At 39.8% G+C, this 18,216-nt stretch overlaps 1 protein-coding gene across 1 annotated transcript; it reads right to left on the bottom strand.

The window, feature by feature from the left end:
* Positions 1 to 3,016: 3,016 nt before the first annotated feature.
* On the bottom strand, positions 3,017 to 17,649 carry LOC148823820 (solute carrier family 71 member 1). The gene is made up of 12 exons (XM_088928196.1): positions 17,398 to 17,649; positions 16,473 to 16,568; positions 14,655 to 14,717; positions 14,020 to 14,147; positions 13,367 to 13,481; positions 10,480 to 10,698; positions 8,740 to 8,853; positions 7,536 to 7,607; positions 6,525 to 6,637; positions 6,181 to 6,278; positions 5,243 to 5,415; positions 3,017 to 4,507 (listed from the first exon to the last, which is right to left on the bottom strand). Exons 1-12 carry the CDS (start codon positions 17,476 to 17,478, stop codon positions 4,301 to 4,303), a joined length of 1,479 nt encoding a protein of 492 aa, XP_088784322.1. The 5' UTR covers positions 17,479 to 17,649; the 3' UTR covers positions 3,017 to 4,300.
* Between the last annotated feature and the right edge of the window lie 567 nt (positions 17,650 to 18,216).

The raw sequence follows: 18,216 nt of genomic DNA, 5'->3' as shown, positions 1-18,216 counted from the left end.
AGATATGCTCCTTTTCATTTGTTTTGTATGTTATGACAGTTTATTAATGCCACTAACCTACTGCAGTTTTGCAGGAATCCTTTATTTTGTATTTACTTTCAGTATTATTTAGTTTCAGGCTATATCAATGTTTGTGGTGTGTTTAATTTTTCTCCTCTGGCTCCTCTTCTTCTTTTATTTTGCTGACCTTGCCTCTGCTAGTTAAATGGCAACCATCTTCAGCATTCTCTCATACAACTGTTTGCCAAGCTCTAATTTTAGAGGTGCTGACATTCAAATTCGAAAGTAACAGGGAAAGGTTCATTCCATGCAGAAAGGTAAAGAAAAGAAACACAACGTTTCAGTTGAGGAGCCTTCTTAAGGTGTAAGGGAGAGAGAGAAAGTAGAAGATAAATGAGGCGCAGGAGAAAAAAAGAGTAGGCTCAAAGGGGTAGAGAGCTGAGGAAAAATGAGCACAAAGCAGGTGAAAAACAGTGTCCAAACTCAGGTATAACAAGATGAGATGTGTGGAAAGCCAAAATCTGCAAATTAATAATTTTAGTTTTGGGTGTCTTTCTGCAATAGAAGTTCTAAAAAAGAAAACTGAAAGATTGTGTCCGTTTGAGGAGAAACAGGGAACTATTGGTTTGGAGAGGTCTTTGATATTCACAGCTCTGACATGTTCCTTAAATGTATTAAAATTCAGACTCTTATTGAAATAACCTATGAATTGCCAAAGCATTAATATTTAACTAAACATCTAAAAATCTAGTACAGTAAATCTAGTAAACTAAACTATTTGGAGGTTTATTAACCAGTAGGATTGATAGCTGTTCTGATTTTGGGGAAGTACTGTATGTTTCTCTACCAGTGTAGTAGCAAGTTTCTCTCCATCTCTGCTTCTCTCTGCCAGCAGTGGGAGCACTAAACATCTTCTTACACTATGGATACAATTAACCATTTTATTGCATCTCAATACACAATACAAGAAAAACCAACCATGCAGGACTCAGACAGGGTGCATGGCTTCTTTTAGCATGTTGTGGAAGGAATATTACTGAATGAAAATCCATTGTTTTGCCTCATAATTCATTCATAATATAGATAAAAGCAGGCTATTTTTGGTTAACCTTACCAGATTTTACAGTACAATAAGGGTTTTTCCATAACTTTTGCATCATACTTTGTAAATGCATAATTATCTCATCTGATTGGTACTGTACACATGTGTACAAATTATTTATTTTTTTAGCCTAATTAAAGTAAAAAAAACAGTTATTAAAGTATTTTTTACAGAGAATGATGTAATGTATTTTTATTTAATCTTTTATATGAAGCCACAAAAAAGTCATTTGTTTTAAGGCAATAAATGCCTTAGAAAGACAGTAATAAGTTTTTAAATACTTTTTTTCTGTTCACTGATTACAAATTCTTTGCACAGTATGTAAAATAAACTTTCAGATGATACTTCAAAGTTGTTCTTTTCTATTTCTCTGTGCATATCCTGCTTCTACAGTATATGTAATTATATCTAATTTCGTTGTAGCCTCTGAGGGATGCTACATTTACCAAAAGGATTTTTGACACTGAATAAAAATGTAAACATATTATATACACCATATTGATCTACATTTTTGAAAACCTACACCTATGCTGAGCAGTAGCGCTACATAAAATATTGAGTTGCCACATTAAAACATTGGACTCCTTTAAGCAATACACGTAAAAATGAAATATTCCAAAAAGCTGAAGGGTTTAACTACTAAAATAGAACTCTCCAATATACGCATCATAGTATTAATATTCAAATATTTATTCCACGCTGAAAACATGTCCAGCATCTACACTCATTTTTGCATCAAGACTGATTTTGCTGGACATTGCAGTTAAATACAAGCAAAGTTAATATTATGTGAAATCTAAGGTATAGTAACAATGTTACTAACTTTTTACTCCACTGTGTAATTTGAGCTTTAGAATTCTCCTGTATCCTGCAGTTTTTTTTAGATATTCTACTCAGTATTGCAGTATGGTTTTAGCCTCACGTGAATTTAATAGTACTGTACTATTTATTATGAATAGTCATGCACTAAGCTTAACTAATACAGCTTCTAAACAAAAGCAAATTGAAACAATGTCCTTATTGGGTTTTAATAGTTGAAAGCAAATTTACAAATGTGACACAAAAAAAAGAGAACTCAGCAGAACTCAACTAACCTGTGATTAAGAACCACTCTAGTCAGCTATTGCTGTGCTTTTATATTTGCTGAATATCAGTAGAAGGAAAAAACTATTGTACTATTTGGATTGTGTTCTGGGGAAGGCAGCAGTTTGAGAACTAGGAAAACCAATCCAACCCCGTGAAAAGCCACAACCTTTTTAATCATACACAGTACCAGTCTAATTAAAAGCAGCACCAAATTGCCTCTTTTGAACGGCTTAATCCATCTAATTAAAATCTGCTTTGAATTTCTCTTGCTCTTTTAGTCTGCCATGTCTTATATTTTGTATACCTGTAATTACTGTTTTCTTTATTGTAGGATTTTAACATTCCCCATAAAGAGGCAGCAGGTTGCAGTTGTTGATGTGGACTAAAGGAGTGCCGGTCAGATTGAGAGAACCTTCCTCGCTCAAAGACATCACTCTTCATCTGTTCCAAGGCAGTGTTCTTGCACAGACCTGAAGCTATGCAGGGTGGTGCCACTACTCCACTGAGCCCATCACAGTATCCATTCTGGTAGTGATGAGCCCAACTAAGCTTGTGTGAGTCCTGTAGCTACTATATATTCAGCCCAATTACAGAAATATGAACACTTTTAAAAGGTTGAGGTGCACAACTCCAGTCATCAGGAACCACAATGCAACAGTTTTTCTAGGCATTTTTAAATCAACAGCTGGAGACCTTGCTGGAGCCGTTATTATCCGTATGTGGAATCCTGCATCACATTTTGGATGTCAAAAGTCAGAGCATGTTTTGAAGTTAAGAAGGCAATCCGGGAGAGTTACACAGCAGTGGGATGAAATAATACACCTTGCATACATTAAAATAATCCACTTTATTGAACTTTACCTCTTTTATATTTACAACACTTAGAACTGTGTCCATGACAGTATCTTCTTGAAGGTTAAAAGAAAAACAAGGCAGTGAAGCAGTGTAATAACCACAGTACGTAACGGAAAGGAAAATAAAAACATTCGAGCTTACGATATTTTACACGCTAGTAATATCTTTCAAGGAATCATTCAAATATATTGAGCACACAAAAATATACAATTTCAGAGAATTTCACATCTGATGTTCTATTATTTGGTACATTAGCATGTTCTTGCGAATATCCTTACTGAAAAAGGCCACTTAGAAAAATGCACGTCTTTCAAGTTGAGGCCGCAAAACTCATTTCATATTCTGAGGCCCTCTAATAAACATAACAGTTCAAAAAAAGGCATATTCACACCAGGTCATTATCTTGTCACTACTATGCCCTAGTTTGAACAGCATATTTTTTGGTCCTGTGCACTTTGTCTTGAGCTTCACAGTTGCATGATGCTGCATAACGCCTAGCTCGATGTTCAGATAAAGGTTCTTGAGACACAAACTACATGAGCCCCCAGCAATCCCCAACCCCTTGGTGGGCAGAAGCTTACTTGCAACTGAAACTGTGAAAATGGGAAGGTAGTCAGAAACTGAGACAGCACTGCACGCTGCAACTGCTTGATATGAACAGAAAAATGAAGATGTGTAGAATAAGAGAAGTTCCAAGTCCTTTTCACTTTTCAATTATAATAAAGCCGCAAAAGAATGAACTGTTCTTGATCCACTGCATGTTGCTTTTGCACCCAAGAGCAGCTATTAAGGCTTTTTCACGAACAAGCTTAAGAGGCCACACCACTTTTTCGGTACATCATTCTGACTTTTAATAAAGTCTGTCTTGGGTCAAAAGAGGAAAAGAGGTAAAGCTCTTACTGGGTTGAGTGTTCTCTAGTGAACCGATTGCACTTCAACCCATATTATCACACCTCTTCAAAGCAGGATGACTGACAAACACACTGTGTTCAGTAACATTCCAGTTCTACAAGGCACAAGTCCCTGGGTAAGCCATGCCGATGTAGAATTTATGACAAAAATGTATAAAAAATCCTCTCTAACTATATTGAATTCAATAAATAGAGCTATTGCAATAGTGCCTTTGGACAATTTTTAAATATATTACAAAATGGTACTCTTAACACTCGTGTTGAATTTCCATTACCTGGCATCTCCATAAATACATAAAAAATGGCCGAATGATGTATCTAGAAACCGCCTGAGAAGCAATAGCGGTCATACGTTGCTGTCTTGTAAGAGTGGCTCCTTGGCCTCCCCAGGTGCCTGGGGGCTGTGGGGGTGGCTGTGGGCTGACAGATGTTTCTTCCAGGTGCTGCTCCGCGGGGCCATGTTAGTGTGCTCAGGGATGAACAGCGCCACCAGCAGGGCGAGCAGCACAGCACATGCCCCAAACAGGAATGGAGGACCAGGGATTATTGAACTCTGTGTGGACAGAAAAAAATCACAAAAGGACGGTAATTAAAAAGTGCAGAATGAAGCCCGCCAAACCCAGGATTTTTAGGAGTATTATATATCTTAATCTTGAGACATTCAACGTGGTTTGTGAAATGAAATATCACCTGAAGACGTCTCAGCAGCTGAAACATTGCATTCTTTCCCCTATTTTTCAGGATGGGATTAACCAATACATGTCCCCTTGCAGCTAACACATACCAACGCAGCTACTCACTTGACCACAGTTTAGGCAAGACTGCACAGGGGGACCATGGGAGTGTGACCTGTACCCATACACTCCACAGACATCACATTTATAACTCTTGATACCAGCTACTAGTTTGCCAACATCAACTGCAAAAAAATTTTAGTGCCTCACTAAAAGTATCTGAAGATCAACAGCAAAATCTGCATCCAAGTGTGTTAACCTAACCATTCCTACAATGTACTGCAAGTCATGAAAGATTCCTCTGGTATACTGGCATGACAGGTAACATGCTCTGTGAAGAATGATATTCCCTTTTATAAGATAGAGACAAGTTCTATGGTTACATAGAAACTGGACATCAAAATCCTACCTGTCTAGTTTCACATTTGTTTCACCACCTCATATTATTTTTACTACATTTTACATTCCAGAGCATAATTCTGAGAGACGGACACCCAAACCCAAAGATTATGAGTTTCAATGACAATTCCATGAAGCTGCACACTCTACTTTACCTGATGATGGTGTTGAGAGTGATGTGATGATTCAGACTCAGCTCCCAGGCCACTGTTACTCACTGGGAGTTCATTAAGCTCCACATGGAATATGTAGAAAATGAACCCATACAGCGCCGGTCCCAGGCCATTACACAGCCCTCGAATCCCAGTGATCATTCCCTGAACCACTCCTACAAGAGAACAAGACCGTCAGCCTTCCACACGCCATTCACAAGAAGACTTAGGTAAGCAGAAATCTAGCAGGATCACATGAAGATAGGCACAGGACAAACATGTAGAGTACATTTTAGTTTATTTTAAAAAGTCTTAACCCCCAATGCTGGCATTTAGCACAGGACAAGACATGGAACAGCCCCCTGACTTAAACTCCACCTAACCTCACTGACTGACTGCAAACATGTTGTGCTTCTCTTCACTGTCTCGCCAGTTCTAATGAGTAGGGAGAAACCAGCTAAGAACGCACAAGCACAGCACAAACATGAGATTAGCCAATGCAACGATCAAGACAAGAACTTTTGCTCCAGCTCTCAAGGCCAAAAGATTTCTGGTTTTTAGATCCCTAAAACTCCTAGTTACTGTACTTAACTGAACTAATTATTAGCTTAAACTAATTTAATTAGTTTCACAGGCCAATCTTTTGACAATCAAGAACCACAGTGGATGCCCTCTAATCTAGCCATTACACTTAAGACTACTGAGCTCTCTCTTAGTGGATGGAGCATTGGATATTTATGAGCTTTTCAAACAGAACTGTCAAACCAAAATGGTGAAAGAATAGATCTGTCTGACTTCACGACACAGCTTTGTAGCGTAACAGAAAAGTTGCAAAATTACAAGTACAAGAAATACAACAGTAGCGCTTTCATTTTCAGATGGATGACAGAAACCAACAGCTGAGTTTCTGTACAAAGCAGCTTTTTTCCTGCCCTGGGTACCTTGCTGGTCTGCTTCAGCTGTCCTGGACACAAGAGCACTGACTGCTGGGAAGGTAATACTGGACATAGCTGCAACTGCACCAGCCGCCCACATCATCCTGGGAAGAAACCAAGAAGGAAAACTAGTATCAAACTAGAAATATGCATAAAAAAACAACTGTATTTCAGGTTTATAAGATTAAATGTTTGGTTTAATAGTGACAGTACCTGCGTAATAATTTTAAATAACCCAGAATAGGACTGATATTAAGGGTTCACAAATTATGTTTGATGATCTGTGACCTACAGTGTCTGTCAGGAAAAGCTCCTGGGTTTTCTACTCCTACAGAATACAAGGCACATACCAGGGTTCTGATCCAAAGCCGTACCAAGCAAGTTGCAGAATCTGGAAGCCCAGGCCAAGTAAAATAGTGTTCTTGTTCCCAATGGACCGCATCAGTAAACTCAAGACTACAGTCTGTGAAGATAAAGAGGCAAGAAATCAATACTTTTTTACCTTGTTGAGCCACGTGTTTGCAGAGGAAACCTCATGTCTCACCTGTGTTTCAGTGTTACTGCTCTGTGAGGAATGCTGAACTGAAACCCTGATTTCATTAAAGGGAACCTCTTATTGCATCCACCCCTGCTCCTCCTACAAAACCCCAAACTCAGCAGCACTTATCCCCACCAGGGAGCTGTTGAAATGTCAGACTCACAGGATTTTGATGCCCAACATACTTAATGCAAAATACCCACTTGTGTCTGAAATGCTTCTACTCAATCTTTAAGATTCTACTCGATTCTGAGACTTTCCCCTAAAAATTAGTTTTAAAGTTGTTTAAAAGTCCAAAGTTGGTTTATAGTCTATAGCTGGATTCTGGGCTTATTCTGGGTAAAGTTAAATTGCAAATCCGTATGTATGGATATTGCCATCCTCTTTTCTGAAACTATTTTTAGGTATTTTTCATATATGTGTACTTCTGAATTGACATACAGTATTTTGCAAACCATGTTTTCCCTGCAAGGTGTTTCTTAGACTTCAATTAAAACTGAACTGTAATCACACATAATGTAACCAACCACAAGACTGGAAACAGACCCCATTTACCTTTGATACTGATCATTTGTACGAAGTTAGCTAGTTATGCGTGTCAAATTCACATAGAGCCACACAAGTGGCAAAGACCCAACAAAAAAATAAAACCACTAGGATTTAAAATACACCAGCTGATGGTCAGCAATTGCAACACATGTGAAGAAATATGTTAATTAAAACCACTTTACTCTGGCCTCCTATAACTGTACTTAGACTCAAAGTGTTAAGTGTTTTAAAGGTCTAGTACTGTTATGAAAACAATGAACAACAGAATACTAACTTGAGCAATAATAGAGAGCAATCCCAGGACAGCTATAAATGCAGCAACACTTTCAGGTGAAAATCCCATCATCTGAAACAAGACAATAACAAGAAATACAGATCACTGAAAAAAAATACTTAGGTATGCATACTTAAATTTAAGGAAAGCAACGGTTTAATTTGTATATCAATAGCTCTCTTTGCACACACATTTTAAATTGTGAGAAGATAGTGAAGTTGCTTGAGAGGCCTTTTTCTTTGGGATAAAGTCCTGAGCTCATGTCATGTAATTATACAAAACCCTCTAGGCTCACAGAGTTTGTCGTTTAATTCGAGTTCAAATTGTAAAATGAGTTTTCACTCACTATACATCTGTATCAACAGCCATTAATTATTGCCAAAATGACAATATTAATTAACACCACAAAACAGCAGAAGATACAACTGTCTGAGTAATGAAGATCTCATGGCTGCTATCAGCATGACTGACTGGCAGTCTGTCTGTGACAGATGTTGGCCATGGAAGGAAATGTTCTGCTTTAACAATCAACAGGCTAATCCAGGGAAACTGGGAAACTAGCCCTGCGAGTTCTGTGAGCTCTGTGAGAGACAGGCCATGTCCTGGAAGACATGGCGTCATTAGAGAGGCTAATGACCACTGCTTAACCTTAGCCAGCTGGCTGCAGTTACACAGTACAAGTGGGCTGATCAGGTTTGTACTGTATGTCAACGCTGCCAAGATTCTGTTAATGCCCAGGGAGATCAGACTAGATAAGTTTGCAATGGTTTCATTTTTACTGTATGTCACATTACAGATTCAATATTTATGATTTATTCTTTCATCTGTATTTTTATTCACATTTTCTGCAATCTTGTTTGATTAGATCAAGTGTTGCACTGCACTTGCGCATCACTATATAAAACATGCTAAAACATTAACAAGATATAAAATGATCCGAGGCTTTGTAACTGTTCTCGTTAATTCTTCCAATAAACACTTAATTGTGAAATGTGATACTTGTTCCTTAATGATTATTACTGCGAAGTTACAATGCAATTCTTGTTACCCAGACACTCACAGTTCTATATCAACGTTATCTGAAATATTTCCTTTTAAAGATTTATGCTTTTACCTGGCACTTTACTGTAACTAGAGATTACATTAACTGTGAGGTCTGTTATGAGCAGCCTGGGTTGATGAGCAAGGCAACAATTGGACTTACCTGTCGGAGGTACAGGAAAAAGCTGGAATACTGGCCAGCTTCAGGGAGGTAGGAGAGGAACACCGTTATACAGATCAGCAGCACTGTAGAGTCCTGACCCACCTTTTTCAGAGACTAGAGAGAGGAAGAGATATCTACAGTCATTTCAGATACAACACTTAGGACTTTAGACTGAAATGCTTGAGGTGTGCCTGGTACAATCACTTATTTGGCTCTGGAATAAGTGCTTAACATATTTTACCAATCCATCCATCAAACCACTTTTAGTCAATACAAAATCACGGGGGAGCCAGAGCCGATCTCAGCAAGCAAAGGACGCAATGTAGGACGCCGGTGTTTCCAACATATTACAAAATTAAAAGGTTGAAATAATCTGGTTGTGTGTTGTCTAGACAAAAGGGAAAAACAATGGATAAGATTTAGATCCAGCATGAGCCAGGATACTAGCTTAGGATCACAATAAACAGCACTGGCTAGTTTCAGTATGAAGAAAGCTCCTCTTCTTCCTTAAGTCTTAGTCTTAGAACCCACACACAAGCTTTTCTTTGTTTAAAGAGCTTGCTAAAAAAGCAAACAGGTACATGCTGTAGGATTTGAAAACAGTTTTGCAAGCAGATAACTCATCTGATGTTGCAGCAGGTACATGCACAATACTAGAATGTGTCCAGACACGCAACAGAAAGTTGTCTTGCTAGTTCATCATTAGAGAACTGCTGTTCTTCAGCATCCCAAAAATGGAAACACTGTGGGTCCTGCTTTCCTTATCTCTCACTGCAGTACCTGCTTCAGAGGGCTGCCTCCCCTCCACACTTCTGCAGAAGTGATTTCACATCTCAGCTTTTCTTATTTTTGACTATCATTTATAATGCTTCTTTGTAGGCGTGTTTTGGAATGTCAGCATAGACCTGAATACATCAGATGTTTTGATGTCCAGATGAACATGACTAGCAAGTCAGAATTGCTACTGAAAAGACTGCTCAGCGTTTTAAGGGAAAATCTACAAGCAAGAGATTCATAACAGAACTGCAGCGTCAGAGCCGCAGGAAACTGAGAGCCAGATAAAGACACTGTCAGCAGATCTGCAGGTGTCTGTCAGAATGGCAGCACAATGCCTGTTGGTCACACTGGGCCATACGGAGCATGCAGATGAAGAGCCCACTTTGTCATGGTGCGGATGTCATTATGATACAGTAAGCACTCATTGAATTTGAGACAAAGATGCACGACTCATCCACACACACTGGCACTGACACCCAAAAATTTAAGCTCGGGTTTGGACAGCCCCACTGTACAAATCCAATATTCTACATAATTTTTGATTATTCTTAATCAAGATTTTAGCATGCTGCAATGGCTATTTAAGAACACTCTGAACTTTCTCTATGCGTTTTTCAGAGAGATCCCAAAGTAAATTCAGAATTTCACCTAAGCCCCGATAAGCCTTCAATACCGGAGGAGGTGCAATTAACTCATGAAATTTCTTTTAATGACGAGATAAGAAACAGGACTGGCAGAACCTGTATAAACCAAATGGAGAAATGATTCTGTGCAATAATTTTCCAGTACTTTGGCCATTAACTCAAACAAATGCATATTAAGTGGCCAGTGACAAAAATGTCATCCCTTCTAGCGTACCCACTAGGGCACCATTCAGACGTATTCCAACGTCTTCCATACAGACTGACCCGAGTCGGCATCTAAATCAGTCAGAGCTCCGTGGCCACTGCACTCAGTACTCACTGCAAATGGGTCGGCCTGCTCCCAGGAGATGGGGGCTCCCCAGGACGCCGGCCTCATCTTCTCCGGCAGGGACTCCGGCACGGCCACCAGGATAAAGCAGATGTCCAGCAGCGCGATGGCCGTGGCCAGTACCACCACCAGACTGTCTCCATACACTCTCCCAAGGTAGGCTCCAATCGCCGGGCTGGTCACCAGGCTGGCCGCAAAAGTTGCTGAAACCTTCAATTACAGAACAAAACAAAATACCCAATGACCCGGAATAAACTGGACACAAGTAAATGTTGTTTTTTTTTTTGCTGAAGCCATCCTTTTCTATTTTTAATGAGACACACAGTGTCACACTAGACTCCTTCTGGCACCAAATATCATTCTTACACAGCTCATTTCAAGGTACGCAAAAGTGAGTCAAAGGTGCTTTTATACTAAATAAATACAAAAGAACTGTACAGAAAGCAGAAGAGATCCAAACTTAAAAAGGCATACTTCCTTTTCATACAACCACACACAAACCAAAATAATCCCAAACCATGCAAGAAAAGCTGAAGGTTAGATCAAACGAATAGATCTTCTTGTCCTGAGTGCCTTTGAAAAGTACTAAGACTTAGTGTGAAAACTGACACTGGAGCTGGCTTGTCTACAAGAAGGGTTGAGTGTGACACTGAGGTGTGCTATGGCTTTTACTCGTTTTGTCAGGAGCTCTGAAGGAGGGTGTGCTTCAGCACTTTGTGAAACAGGAAAAGCTCATGCAGACCATTCTGCTTTAAACTACTGACTGGTAAAGACCTCCAAGGCAGGTTGCACAGCTAGTGATGGCACTGAAAAACCTCGTTTACAAACTATTTACATGATACCAATTTTTACAATTAACAGATACTTTTTGTACAGTAATTAAAAGTAAAGCAGTCTCTGCTGGTCCTTGTACTGTGTTACACTATGTTTATGGAAGCTTGGTCACTGTCAAGATCAATTGTGAATTCAGAGCCAGAGGTACCACACCTGCTGCTCTGTCTCAACGGACAAGTTAACGGAGTACTTAATTAAGAGTCTAATTAAACAGATACAAAAGAGCTATTGAGCAACCTCATCCATCATCAGCAGTGCTAAATGACAACACTGAGAGGCTCAAAATGCATCCTTATCACTTCTGTGTACCACAGATGCCAAGATGCAAAACCTTTCCTTCCTTTTGGAAAGTGGTAAAAAAAAAACTGACATCTGGACACGACAGGTATTAAAACGTCCAACTTCTGTTAAATTTCTTGTCAGATTCTCGAACAACTTGTTTGCTATTCACAACAGTGATGTTTGTTTGTAGTAATGCAGATCTATTAATGCCATAATCAGTATTTAGTTTGATGATCATCTGCATAGGTTGTTCTATAGGCATTTTTACCCAGCCTGCAATGGTTAATACGAGTGGAGAAGACAAAGATAAATAATGCAACTACGATATTTCCTTTGAGTGGCCTGTGCGCTGCTTGTCGCGTTTGAGCTATCCTAATCATCTCACCTTATTAATCTGAACTTACTATACCTGCACAACTGTTTAATTGTATTTACAAATAAATATTTTCACTGTAGGTTATCCTAGATAAGGGTGGCTGAAATAATATAAGTAATATAATAATATAAGTAGAAATAATAATAAATTAATTACACTGAAAAGTTAGGCTTGGTTAAAATAGATCAGGAAGTCTGAGCCCTTGTACAATAAACCAAAGGGCTCCTTTGGGTTTAGAGCGGGGTGTTAGCCTGATAAATGCTGGAAAAAGAACAGTCTAATACCTGTACTTCTATCCCAGAGAGCCTGTGACTGCTGGGAGCTGGGTTGCTAATCATTCGTTATTAACTCTTGGTTATTCAAACGTGACACAACAGAAGCAGGCTACTGCGGAATTCATGAGGGAATTCTGCATGATAATTTGTGTTTATTTATTCAAAGTCCATCTAAATGGCGATGTTATTCAAACTTCTATGAATCCTGACTGTTGGAATGAAGCTTTTCTGGAATGATGTTTCTTCCACACACAAAAAACTCATTCTTGCTGGTGCCTAGACAGAGCCCTGTCTTATCTTGGTGCTGGAGCAACCCATTTCTCTGGTTTGAAAAAAAGTCTTAATACAGGGAAGCTAAAGAAGAAAAGAACTTCAGAACATAAGCTATTCAACACTCCACTCCTCTTGCTTGTACTCTGCATCAGATTGTCATTATTTACTGGAGCTAATTCAGCTGCTAATCTCATTGTTTTCCAACTATCTTCAGTGGGAAAGGGATTTTAATTTGCCAACACTAAGCATTTTAGCCACACTGGAAAAACGATAAGCCACACCAAAGAAAGTTAAATGGTAACTATGGATTTAATCTGAAATAGATATTTTAATAACAAACTTCATTCTTAATCCATTCACCCCTCAATTCTACAATTATTTTTTCAGTTCCGAGCTGAGTCAGTGTATTTCTGTTTACATAGCTGAGTGAACAATACAGAAAACAGACCTTTTTAGTCTCCTGTCGCACACAAACTTGCTTTGGTTGAACTATGCAATCAGACTGGAGTGCTTTCACTGGGCTAAGTAAAATGGAGGAAAGGAAACATGTCCTGTCAAGTTCATTGAAATCATCCTGCCTCTTTCACAAGGCTTTAACGCCAGCCAGGTGAAAACATGGTGAGCTGTAGAACAGAACTGGTCACCCATGGCACTGTGGCCAACACTCAGTGGGAACGTGGAGCTTTACAAGCATGAAAGGTTCCATTCTGTATAGATAGTGCACTTCACTAGCCCACTCCAATGTTCCCTGTGAAGGCCAGAATTGGTTTATCCGCTTTTAAAGACACTAACCTGCTGGAGGAAAACAAATGTAAATATTAGGTTTTCAAATACGTACCAATCCATACGCCATACTCCTCTCATGTTCCTGGGTTATGTCGGCCACATAAGCAAATACCACAGAGAAAGTTACAGCAAACACCCCAGACACAGAAATTACTGCAAAGTACCACCTGAAAGACAAACATGGGAAAATGTGTCAGAATTGAGGATGTATAACAACTTGATGCAGTCCACAGCCGCAAATCGCTGTCAACAACCCCATCCTACGTGTATCCTGATAAGTAGGTCGAGTTACGGATCTCCAAATCGAGCATAAGACGGAAAAAACACATCCTGTGTGCTCATACTTTAAAGTGCAAGTACGTTCTGTGCTTACTTTGCACAGAAGCATAGGTAAAGACAAGACCCTACCCAATTACATAACTGTGTGCAGTCATTTTCTCCCCAAGACAATAAGCTATCAGTCTATGGTAAATAGAAGCAAACTTCACAGGTGATAGTATATGAATATGATGCTTTCTCTTCCTAACACCCGTATCTTCTCATTCGTGATTTTATAGTTGCTATTGGTGATGTGAAAGTTGTTTCACAGGTGTTCACAAAATCAGAGAAACGACTGAACTAAACTACCAAGAGCCTTGCGGGGACGTTTTGAAGAGTGAAGTTTTGTTTATCCGCCCAACAGCAGATGAAGAAAGGCCAACCTACCACGGGCTGATCTTCATGAGAGGAATGGGAGCACAGGTAAAGAAGACCGTTAGCAGCAGGAAGGACTTGCGTCCCCAGACATCTGACAGGGCACCAATTAGGGGAGCACTCAGGAATGAGAGCAGACCCTTCAGATAAAATACAAGCCATGATATACAACAGTAACATTGCAAAGGGCATTCTTCTTATGAACTGTGATGAACTTTACACAGCTAAATAACAAAGCAAAACGGGTAAGCACTGCTGCCATTACAGAGTCATGCAAATAAATTCATGCCATTTAAAAGACATACTAAGGGAAAGCAGCAAAAAACTGAGGAAAACAAAATTAGTTAATCTTTCATGTCTACCTGTTTTTCCATTATTAAAGCTTGAAATTACCTGCACACTTTATTGCAGTAAAACCTATCCATTTATAAACATAAAAGTAACAGTCAAGGATTTGATTCACAAGATATGTCAGGAGGATTTAAAGACTTAATCAAGCAAGATTTAATTAAGCGTGCATAATCAACAATACCGGCAACTTGTTTCACAGCACAAGTCACACACAGATAGGCAGATTTATGTTTATTAATAGGTTTTGTATTTGCAAAGCTGAGTACAAATGTGACTTTTTGTAGAATGTATCTCACCTTTACTCCCTGAATCAAGCCATTCATCAAAAACGTATGTTTGGGGAATGTCTCGTGCAAAACCTTTAAGAAGAAAACAAAACCCTGAAACCCACCATTCTATGAGAAATAAACCATTACCAAAGATATAACTACATAAGGTTTGAGACCCTATTCAAAGTATTTATGGTCGACACATTTGCCTAATTGAACAGAAAAACACATTAAGCTTTTTGACCAGTAATCCTTCAGAGTTAAAGAAATGACAGGCATACAGTACAACAGAATTGAGCTACAGTTTACAACGAGATATTTGTAACAGGCTTAACGTTCAATCAGTTTTTCTTAAAGACTTGTATTTTCTTCTATTACGTATCTACAGGTCTTGATTTGACCCAGGAAATCTTTCAGAACATTTATTACCTATTTCTGTTGTTTTTTTTCAGCGTACCATACTATAAAGACTGGACATGCACTGATATCTTTCAGATACTATAAATGAACATACAACAAATGGCACGGTTACAATACCTCCAGACAGTATTGCACTAAATGAGGGCTTGGCTTGGAATTAGTCTTCAAAATCCTATATGACTAAACACCATCTAAATGAACCCACTGGATTATTTGAGGCACAACCATGAAATGAAGACCTTGGGGCATAGGTGAAAAACTACTAGGAAGTGTAACGGAAGAAAATAAAAGGTGTCACTTTGTAAAAAGAGTTGGTTTGTGCCTGAAAACAAAGCAAATATGTTGTAAAAGCCCAGACTTTGTGATCCCGCAAGCAACGTCTGTGTGAGATCTGTAGATAGTCATATAGCGATACCCCAAAACAAGCAGGATGAGCAGAAAAGCCTCCTCTCCCGTTCCTGTTCCTATGCTTAATCTGTGTATACCACAAAAGGAACAAGTAGAGCTACAATTCCATGCCATAAAGTAAAAAAGGAGAGAAAAATAACATTCCAGCTGCAGAGCCCTCTTCAGATGGTACACAACTTTTTCCACACACCTCAAGAAGGCTCACTATCGTCTGAGATATGACTGAAACAGCTAACATGCTTAGAAAACATTGCAACTGCAGCTACCCACTTAGTCATATAACCTGTGCATCTGTCTGCTATTTTTAGCACCCAGGGAGTTAAGAGCAGACAGTGTGCTGAATCATACAGTCGTATATAAAAGGCTGAACTGTGCAGAGATGACAACCGTGCCCTTTAAGTGATACAGTCTGTATCGTTGTTGGAAGGGAAAAGACAACTACTCGCAAGATAAGAATGGGGTCCCTGTGGGATTCAAGCGACAGAAGAAATGTACGGATTCCTGTGACTGCCCAACAAAAGGTGTTTCATTTAAAAAGAGAAGCGAATTTCTGCAGATGTGGCTGTCAGGTTTTGTTCTAATGAAATCCAGAACCACCCATCATTGGGACATGAAATTGCACTGTATCACAATACTGAGGATACACTGGGGAAGGTTTCATAAAGCCTTTCAAGATGGCAGCCTGCAAACGCGGATTTCATAAAGCTGGGAAAATAATACTCTTACAACCACCTGAAATGGTAAGGTATTTCAGCAGAAAATACCCCATTCCGTTTTGAAGCGTGCACAAAGCAGAAAGAAGGCACCTATGATATTTTGTCCTTCACCTCAACGAGAGACCAACCAAAGCTACTTTTCCAATGATGATATTTTGGTCGGTCACTCACAAACTCTCCTCAGAAGCACTGTTGAGTAAGCTAATAATTATTATGGCCGGAGGAAACTGTCAGGAAATAACACAAGGCATTCGTTTTACAATGTCCTTCTACTCCGAAATCAGGAAAACCTCATCCTTACCACCAGGGTGGGAGCAGTCAGAAGACCCCAGGCAAAGAACTCCAGGAATATCACGATCACTGCATGGTACACGCTGGGAGATCCTATTCCCTGTGGCTGTGAAAAGGGGAAAAATACAATCAGGAAAAGGGAGTGCTTTTCTTTAGCACCGCAGAGCGCAGATGGACTATTGAGAGCGAATAAAGAGACACACACGGCCAGGCATTGTCTTGCCTCCTGTCATCGCCACACGCTCGTTTATCACGCTGATAAGCTCCCGCGACCTGGCAAGGTCTGTGCTTCGCCTTTATTTTCACCCCCCAACTGCGAACAGACGAGCAGCGCGATGACAAGGCCAGCTCCTTGCTTTACTGTCTGCAAAACCGCTGCGGCGCATCCAGCGCTGTCTCGCTTATTTCGTCATCAAAACACTCCCGGGCGGAAAGTCCAGAACGCGAACACTCACTCCGAATAAAAAAAAAAAAAACACTTCAATACTCGCACTGCTGCCCTGAGATTTTCTCTAACATCGGGTCTTCCAGTGTACTCCATCAAAAGCCCGTCGCATTCTGCACGGCCGCATAAGCGATCCTCATGTCCAACATGACAGATGGACACATTTTCTTATAAAGAATCTGATAAACGACAAGGAGAAGGAATGGGGGAGAAAGTGGCACAACAGCACATCGCATCTCCCCGGAACAGCTAAAACGATGCAGCGACAGGAGCCAGCCCTGCCGCTCAGGTGTGATCAGCAAGCGGATTGCAGGCGTGACACCGCCTCGGATACACGCAGCGGAAGACCCAGATCAAAGAGTCTCCAAGCAGCTGGTCGACAAAACACACAGTTCAGGCCGTTAAACATTAAATCAGTTCTCTCCATAAGTTATACGCTAAAGTACAGCAATAAAATGCTAATTTACAAGTTTACAAGACATCCGCTCACCGTTCCTCCATCCTTAATGATGATCTTCTTCGCCAGCATAATACTGCGGTTCGTCCGCTTTTTCTTCTTGGCCTGTGTCATATTGCCATTCTAATGCTTCTTCTTAAAAAAAGAAATAGTAACTAACTAAAACAAACAGAAAAGAAGACAAACACGAGAACAAAAAACTATTAAAATACCACCATCAACTTTCTACAGTAGCGAGACAACCCCATTCATCTCACTGCCGCCATCTTGACACAACAAACACCAGCAGCCCGCGTCACATCGTCACATCGCACGATTCCGAATGTTTGGCTACGTCAGATGATCCCCCCCCCTTTGTGACGTATACGACTGAAAATCAACCCTAGAATTCAGACCGGAGTCTTGTCACAAATTGCATCACTTTCACCATTAAGACTGAAATTCACCACTACAAAATGCCATATCAGGTTTCCATAGCCGTAGTGGAACCACTAAACCAACCACACTGGTATTTCATCAGACATCTGTAGCGTTATAAAATTGTTGTGCCCTGTACGGTAATTAAACAGCAATATCAATACAGCCGAGGTCAGTTTATTGTGATATGCACAAGTGCAATGTATGCTCCAATACAAAAAGACATTAAAGGAATCTTCAAAAACAGAAACACAGAACAGCAGTAGCAGCAACAAGTTAAATAACGTACAACTTAAAAAAGAAAAAAAAACATCAGTGTGAGCCAGTGGTGGGGGTAAAGTTCAGTAATCTGACAGTTTGTGGGAAGATCCTGTCTCTGAATTTGGAAGTTTGTGCCTTTACGCTCCTATAATTCTTACCAGAGGGAAGGGGGGA

Source organism: Atractosteus spatula, chromosome 11 (genome assembly GCF_055471065.1).
Source record: "Atractosteus spatula isolate fAtrSpa1 chromosome 11, fAtrSpa1.hap1, whole genome shotgun sequence".
Taxonomy (NCBI): Eukaryota; Metazoa; Chordata; class Actinopteri; order Semionotiformes; family Lepisosteidae; genus Atractosteus; species Atractosteus spatula.
The sequence above is the reverse complement of the archived record's forward strand: the minus strand, read 5'-3'. Positions and strand labels throughout refer to the sequence as shown.